Source organism: Carassius auratus, chromosome 37 (assembly GCF_003368295.1).
Source record: "Carassius auratus strain Wakin chromosome 37, ASM336829v1, whole genome shotgun sequence".
NCBI classification, from domain to species: Eukaryota; Metazoa; Chordata; class Actinopteri; order Cypriniformes; family Cyprinidae; genus Carassius; species Carassius auratus.
The window spans coordinates 14,284,383-14,292,874 of record NC_039279.1 but is presented as its reverse complement, the minus strand read 5'-3'; the positions used below and the strand labels follow the sequence as shown (position 1 = coordinate 14,292,874).

At 38.2% G+C, this 8,492-nt stretch overlaps 2 protein-coding genes across 2 annotated transcripts; one reads left to right on the top strand and one right to left on the bottom strand.

The window, feature by feature from the left end:
• The first annotated feature begins 866 nt into the window (after positions 1–866).
• Positions 867–5,240, top strand: rac1a (Rac family small GTPase 1a). Its single transcript, XM_026222976.1, has 6 exons — positions 867–1,189; positions 1,755–1,826; positions 2,055–2,172; positions 2,694–2,756; positions 3,205–3,364; positions 3,947–5,240. Exons 1-6 carry the CDS (start codon positions 1,155–1,157, stop codon positions 4,075–4,077), a joined length of 579 nt encoding a protein of 192 aa, XP_026078761.1. The 5' UTR covers positions 867–1,154; the 3' UTR covers positions 4,078–5,240.
• LOC113056507 (ketimine reductase mu-crystallin) lies at positions 4,863–8,440 on the bottom strand. Its single transcript, XM_074559849.1, is given in 7 exon segments — positions 4,863–4,880; positions 5,624–5,646; positions 5,741–5,846; positions 5,933–6,066; positions 6,398–6,587; positions 8,224–8,359; positions 8,436–8,440. Coding segments are annotated over 7 exon segments (612 nt in total).
• Positions 8,441–8,492: the final 52 nt, after the last annotated feature.

Here is an 8,492-nt window from a genome sequence, read left to right as displayed (position 1 = left end):
GTCCATGTTAAATGTTCTCCAGTTCAGTACATTGAAGAACAGTGTATGTGAGCATAAGCTGAACTGAACCCTGATATTGAGGCTGGCATCCAAAAATTAAAACATCCTCACAGACGAGGGACATTTTTAGACCTGTGATCTAAGAAAATATGCACAACAAAATAAGCACATTAAAAGTGAACATTAGAATATTTGCACAAAAAATATATGCATCTAGAAGTGGAATAGGTGCATTAATCTCTACTTCGGAAAAGGTGTATCTAAAAATCACATTACAAACATTACAGTTTTTAAAAATGGACAGTTGCCCTTATGTATACATGTCGCTATCATGTATGTGGTAAGAAAATAAAAATAACATGTACTTTATAAACATACAGACAAAAATGAATAGCATTTTATTAAATAAAAATAATAAATAGTGGGTGGTGTTTCAATAAATTATTTCACCATGTTAAGAATTTTGAATTAATTGCACGTTAACGTTGACATGCCTACTTTTTGGCAATATAAAATTAACAACCGTTACACCAAATTGGCTGTTTTTCTTTATATTTTTGGGCCTGAATTAAAAAAATGTTTTTTCTCCTGAAGTGTGGGCCCCATATTCTTACTAGCCTATATGAGCTATAAAAGCCTGATGTATCAAATATGATACAAAACTCATGCTATGCAAACTTGACTCCTAGACATTGTTCTGTTTTAATTCACTCCTTTTTAAAATATGAAATATCTGATAGTCACATGAAAGTTTTCATCATAACATTAATTTTAGAAATCACAATCGGGTTTAGAGACGTAGATGTGCTCCAGTCCTGCAGGAGGCAGCAGAGAGTGTGATTAGTGGTTGGGACGGGACGGGATATATGTGTGTGTGTGTGTGAGTGCAGACCGGGATCTGAGATTTTTTTTTGGGTGGTGGCTGTTTGTTTTACTGGAACTACAGCAGCAAATGCGCTGGAATGCTGTCGGCCAGTTAACTTTACTCCGTCGAGTTTGAGCGAAATCTCGTGTTCCCTCTCCACTTCCATCGACTCCGCTCTTGTCTCGTGCGTGTAGGATCTGAGAGCGGGTTAGCGTTATCCCGGTCAGAGCAGCTTTTATCGATTCATTCACAGGGAAAGCTAACGGGGTAGCGTGCTAAGTGAACACAGATGCAGGCCATAAAGTGTGTGGTGGTCGGGGACGGGTGAGTTTACCCTCATTTTCAGCATTTATCGTGGGATAAAGTTTTCCACGTCTGGGACGTTTCTTAAATTTGTTTTATAGTGTTTAAATAATTTGTGAACCTTCATTTTGGGAGCTTTTGTGCGGTCTTTATAGCTCACAGATGGTTTAAAAGTGATTGTTTCACACACATTACACATTAAATCTGTGTTTTCCACCGAAAATATCTTATAACTGCTTTTTTGTGTAACTTAAGTGTTTTCCGTGTTGAATAACGTTTAACGTTACCCTTCCCTGAGTTTATTTGATATGTTACGTCATGAAATACTGCAGTGATTAATGGACAAGTCATCCAAAGTCACTTTTATGATTCATATGAATAACACCGGCTGTTTATGATGTTCAAACAATGTTTTGTTTAAGACAAGTATTTGCTCTGCTTCTTTTGTATCTCTGAAATGTATAACTGTTTTGTTGGAAAGGCAGTTATAGGAGATGACATCAGTTTGCGTTATATAAGACATGGTCATTTCTGCCACTGGATGTATTATATGAATGATTTGATTTTTTTTTTTTTCTTTCCCTAGGGCTGTGGGAAAAACATGCCTTCTGATCAGCTACACCACCAATGCTTTTCCCGGGGAGTACATCCCTACTGTGTAAGCAGACCTGACTCTGACCCTGAGTTTCTTAAAGGGACAGTTCAGCTAAAGATTTATATATATATATATATATATATATAAGCATTTATTTTTACACATACAGTCACAATCTGAATCGCAGCCTTCGTAATTTTGAGATGTACCTTTTTAGAATATCCATACCGGTACAAGTCTGTGGCTTTATCTATTTGCATAATTTAATCCCTGAATTTTTGTTTTATTTAGGTTTGATAATTATTCAGCTAATGTGATGGTTGATGGAAAGCCGGTGAACCTGGGACTGTGGGATACAGCCGGACAGGAGGATTACGACCGGCTTCGACCGCTTTCCTACCCTCAGACGGTACAATCATAATAAATAATAATCATAATACAAACTGACGTATGTATCTCTCTCCATATAGATTAGAGATTTTAATATAATTAGACGTTTATTTGAGGTTTTATCAGTGGAGCCATTATTTATTGCATATGGATAACATTTGAGAGAGTTTTGACCAGCAAGGATCTTGAAAGAAGTTTGACTTACTGTTATGGAAACATAATAAACACTAAAAACTGTGCATGTCCTGATGCCTGGTAGGCTAAAGTGATTTCTTATGTTGCTCTGAGCGTTAATGGCAACTCTGTGTTGTCGTTTTCTCTCGTGCTAAGGCTGAGAGAGTGAATAGCTCAATTGTTAGCCATTGTCATTCAGACACAAACCTCACTGTGTTTTTGTTGCTCTGTTTCACTTGGGAAACAAGTGAAGTCAATTTACAGTTCCTTCATGCAACCGTCTAGTCAATGCTGTGTGTTGAAAGTTAGCATGAAGGGAGGGTTTTGTCTGATTTGGTTTTTTTTTTGTTTTGTTTTTTCATATAGGATGTGTTCTTGATCTGTTTCTCTCTTGTGAGTCCAGCCTCGTTTGAGAACGTCCGTGCGAAGGTAAGCAAGCACTCAGAGATTTTGTGATTTAAATTGACGTGGGCGACTTTCAAAATGAATTTAGTGAATGGGAAAGAGGAAGAGGCTGTAAGAATAGTCTGTCTGGCTTGAGTGATTGAGCAAATGTGGTTTCAGAGCCTGAAAATAGCATGTTCATGCTGCTGTAAGGATGTAGACTAGTTCTTTTTAATCTTCTGTGTCTGCAAAATGTCCAGTGACATCTATTTCAAAGGATCAAGTGGCATTTGCCATTAGTTTCAGCTGGGAACGGGAGGTTGTGGTGTTTATCCACAGGCAAAATATAGGTTCGGTTTGGAAATGGCACAGTAGTATGTTATTAGTATGAGTATGGAGTATGTATACTGTGCACAGGGGGCCAGTTTTCTCTCTGTATAGAATGACTTTGCATTTAATGGAAGCTCAACATTTGTTTCATTTTCTTTAACAGTGGTATCCAGAGGTCAGACATCATTGTCCCAACACTCCGATAATCCTCGTTGGGACTAAGCTTGACCTGAGAGACGACAAGGACACTATTGAAAAGTTGAAAGAGAAGAAACTCACACCCATCACCTACCCTCAAGGCCTCGCTATGGCCAAAGAAATAGGTCAGCACTTCAGTTTTAATAAACTGGCATTTAAATGCATTTTATTATTGCTTTTACACGCGTGTGTATGTTGGGGGTGGATTGATGGTATCAATTTTAATCTATTTTAATTTTGATGAACAAATTAATTAATTCTTAAAGGCATAGTTCAGCCAAAATTAAGAATAACCCATGATTTACTCCCCTCAAGCCATCCTAGGTGTATATGACTTTCTTGTTTCAGACAAATACAAGTGAAGTTATATTAAAACATGTTCGAGCTTTATGTTGCCAGTAAATGGGAGTTGAGATTTTGAAGACCAAAAAAAGTCCATCAGTATCTCTTAAAAAGTGCGCCACACAGCTTCCAGGGGGTTAATTAAAGGCCTTCTGAAGCCGAGCGATGTGTTTGAGTAAGAAAGCATGTTTAATATTCCTGAGTTTGGGAACGCTCTGTCTTGATCGGGAGCAGTTAAATAATGACACAACACAATAGAGGATTTTCTGGACAAAATATTGTTTGCGGCAAACTTCAGATCGATCATTCAGTGGTGCAAATCAGGCTTAAAATCTTCACTTTAAGTACTCTTTTGTTCATTACAGGAGCTGTGAAGTACCTGGAATGCTCAGCCTTAACACAGCGTGGCCTTAAGACGGTGTTTGATGAAGCCATCCGTGCGGTCCTGTGTCCGCCTCCGGTCAAGAAGCGAAGGAGGAGGTGTCTCCTCCTCTGAACTGACTGTACTCACAGCCCCAGCTGCAATCTGAGCTCACCTGAGAGGAGAACAATGGAGGCAGGGATGTTGGGAAATGTGTGTTGGAGAAGAAGAAAGAGTCTGCACAGTGTATGCATTCAGATATTTCTCCCTCTTGCATTGTAATTAGATTTCCACCACTAACTAGCTGTTAAGATGCCAGATAATTTGCTTTCGAGAATGGCATCCATAGTTGTTTTCCTTCCCTACACTATGAAATTCCCGCTGCCTTCTAATGATCTTATTTCCCCCTCATTTCGATGAACTAATCACTATTTCTCCATCTTTGTGAGCGCATATATTTTGTTTACAATCTGTGTTTTTGTAGAAGATGAATTATTGCCAAATTTTAAACCTACAAGTTATGCATTTCAGTTTGCTCACACTAACAATCTCATTGTTTCCTAAAGATTTTTTTGGGGAGGTAGGGGTTAATCGTGTACTTGTAAGAGACCGAGATTGCAGTAATACTGAAGGAACTATTTTACTAGAGGACAGCTGAAGAAAACACTTTATTATTTTTGGATCGTGTGTTACGGTTTCCATGCTAGAGAGTTTATTTTGTTTAACTGTATGAGAAACGGAGCTAGTTAAAATGCATATAACGGCTTTGTTTTGTCAGCATATCGCATATATTCACTACTGTTTCTAAATCTTCAGAAGGGCAGATCTCTTGTTTAATCTCTCTCTGTATTTTAATCAGACTGTCTGAAAAGGCTGGCAGTGTGTTTTATCCATTTTACAGTCCCAGTATTGTATTTCGACTACAGATCTACCAGTGCCTAGTAACAGACCAGAGTTTTGTCAGAAAGCAGAATATGCTGGAAGTTTCTAGACACCTCAACACTATGGCATGGGGTTCGTCTTCTCAAAAGATTACCATGAACACTTTGCTAAATGTAGTGGATTCTTGAATTCAACAAATATAAACCGTTCGTTGTTAGGGTTACAGACATTAAGTATTAAGCTTCTAATACTCACAGGAAACATGGAATGTTTTAATTTTATCATCTTGACAGTTCTCTCATTTTTTTAAAACATTTAAAATGCTTTATTCATGCTTTTATTGTCTCCACTAAAGCTACAATGTATTAACCTTTGTGTCTGAAAATAGAAACCAAATATAAAAACGTTTGTCTTTGTCTTTTGTTTTCATTTATGCGAAGTGCTAAACTCGTTTTTGGCTTTTAGCCAACAAAATTGTCATCTCTGCAGCACTCTATTAATGATCTTACAAAATGTGTAAAACAAAAAAGTGATAATTGCAATTAGAATGGCTATTTTTTGCAGACTAATTATTTTTTTTACAGGTGTGTAAAGCATGAGAGCAGTTTGTTCTCATAATCATTGATCAGGGCAATGATGCCGTTCGAGGACTTATTAGTGCTTTCTAAGAAAACATTGGGAAATAATAACACACAGCTCCCTCGGAACAAACTCTGACATAACATTCCCACATTTGAATTAGAACTGCCTGAAGATCAGGGGTTGTGTAAGCTTTATAATAAAAGCTATATATAAATACTTCCTTTTTGTCTCTTGAGAGGACTGAAATGCAAAGATCAAGATATTTAAGGCTTGTTCAGCTTCTACTTTCTATCAGTGGTGAGAATGTGTTTTTTTATTTATTTTTCTCCAGTACATCTGCGGAAAAACAAGTTACCCAGTGACTTGAGTACCACATTCTTCTCACGCTGAGCAGGAAAAGATCCATTTATAACTTCTCCGAGCTCTGTGAAAACTTCATCCTGGGCACATAATGATACATACATACATTTTTAGGAAAACATTTGGACATATTATATGTATGACTGAGCCAAATGTCTAAAGTAACTAACATGTTTTAAAATCCGTTATATTTTATTGATGGACAGTAATAGATAGTCCAGACAGAATGATCCAAGTACACCACAGCTTTCATCAAAACATCATCCAGCTCCCATCAGTCTGGCCGACAAGTGTCCACCGCTGTTACAAACTAGTGCACCAGGACAGATAAATACACAATGTAGGAACTATGATGTGGACTTGTTCAAGTTGGTCATGCAAATTTGCTGCGCTGACCAACAGTAAGCAGCTTGCTTTGAAAGAGTCTTCTATCGAAGCTGTGCTTTGTTCATTGCTATTCTATTGACAATTATAGATCATTCCGGCCTGCAAAATATCTCTGATATGATGCTCACGTAACTTTGTCTAAACATTTTTTTTTTTGTCAAGACCATATTCTAAATATAACATGGCCTCTTGTACCTTATTGGTTTAATACCTCACAAAATATCTCTGTTGGAAATCTGTGGACCAGCTAACCTGCTGTGTGCATCTGGTTTGACCCACTCTCTAAAGAGTATGGGCTGACTTGCACCTGTGGCAGACACTATTACATCAGCTCCTATCACCGCCTCTTTCACAGAAGAACAAACTGTTACAGGGCCTTGGAGATCATTAACAAACCGTTGAGCCATTTCTTTCCTTCTGCTCCACACATGGACCTAAAGTGCATACAACAACACTGTATTATACACTCACAAATGGGTTTTGAATGACTTTGACATACAGGTGCTTCTCTATAAATTAGAATGTCGTAAAAAAGTACATTTATTTCAAATTGTGAAACTCGGGTATTAAATAAATGCAGTGCTCACAGACTGAAGTAGTTTTAGCCTTTGGTTCTTTTAATTGTGATGGTTTTGGCTCACATTTAACAAAAACCCACCAATTCACTATCTCAACAAATTAGAATATGGTAACATGCCACTCTGCTAATCAACTCAAAACACCTGCAAAGTTTTCCTGAGTCTTCAAAATTGTCTTTCAGTTTGGTTCACTAGGCTACACAAACATGGGAAAGACTGCTGATCTGACAGTTGTCCAGAAGACAATCATCGATACCCTTCACAAGGAGGATAAGCCACAAACATTCATTGCCAAAGAAGCTGGCTGTTCACAGAGTGCTGTATCCAAGCATGTTGACAGAAAGTTGAGTGGAAGCAAAAGTGTGGAAAAAAAATACCAACCGAGAGAAATGCAGCCTTATGAGGATTGTCAAGCGAAATCTATTCAAAAAATTTGAGTTAACTTTACAGGGAATGGACTGAGCCTGGGGTCAAGGCATCAAGAGCCACCACAAACAGACGTGTCAAGGAATTTGGCTACAGTTGTTGTATTCCTCTTGTTAAGCCACTCCTGAACCACAGACAACGTCAGAGGCATCTTACCTGGGCTAAGGAGGGGGAGAACTGGACTGTAGCCCAGTGGTCCAAAATCGTCTTTTCAGAGCAAGTTTTGAATTGCATTTGGAAACCAAGGTCCTAGAGTCTGGAGGAATGGTGGAGAAGCTCATAGCCCAAGTTGCTCGAAGTCCAGTGTTAAGTTTCCACAGTCCGTGGTGATTTGGGGTGCAAGGTCATCTGCTGGTGTTGGTCCATTGTGTTTTTTGAAAACCAAAGTCACTGCACACGATTATCAAGAAATTTTGGAGCATTTCATGCTTCCTTCTGCTGACCAGCTTTTTGAAGCTGCTGATTTCATTTTCCAGCAAGATTTGGCACCTGTCCACACTGCCAAAAGCACCAAAAGTTGGTTTAATGACCAGCCGAGCATGGTGTGCATGACTGGACAACAATCTCACCAGACCTGAACCCCATAGAGAATCTATGGGCTATTGTCAAGAGGAAAATGAGAAACAAGAGACCAAACAATGCAGATGATCTGAAGGCCACTGTAAAAAGAAACCTGGGCTTCCATACCACCTCAGCAGTGCCACAAACTGATCACATCCATGCCACGCCGAATTGAGGCAGTAATTACAACAAAAGGAGCCCCTACCAAGTATTGAGTATATGTACAGTAAATGAACATACTTTCTAGGAGGTCAACAATTCACTAAAAACAATTTTTTCTTATGAAGTATTCTAATTGGTTGAGATTGTGATTTTTTTTTATTTTTATGTGAGCCTAAATCATCACAATGAAAAGAACCAAAGACTTAAACTACTTTAGTCTGTGTGCATTGAATTTATTTAATAGATGAAGTTCACAATTTGAGTTGAATTACTGAAATTAACTTTTCCACGACATTCTAATTCATCGAGAAGCACCTGTATTTCCTATTTTCATCCTGGTTACCTCTTTGAGCTTTGCAAAGACACCGTAGTGGCTTCTAGCCTGCTGTCCTGAACCAAGAATGCACAACACCTTTGAGCTTTGCAAAGACACCGTAGTGGCTTCTAGCCTGCTGTCCTGAACCAAGAATGCACAACACCTTTTCAGAATAAGTGACGTTATAAATATTACACCATTACAAACTATACTGGAAAACGAAAAAACTGGAAAAATACATCATCTTTGTTTCTGTTAGGTCTATGTCAGTGATATTTTGAGATATGGATTTATTC

Coding starts and splice junctions, on each gene's coding strand:
- rac1a (XM_026222976.1), top strand. CDS start 1,155: ATGCAGGCCATAAAGTGTGTGGTGGTCGGGGACGG. Junction 1,190..1,754: donor TGTGTGGTGGTCGGGGACGG/GTGAGTTTACCC, acceptor TTCTTTCCCTAG/GGCTGTGGGAAAAACATGCC. Junction 3,365..3,946: donor CGCTATGGCCAAAGAAATAG/GTCAGCACTTCA, acceptor TGTTCATTACAG/GAGCTGTGAAGTACCTGGAA.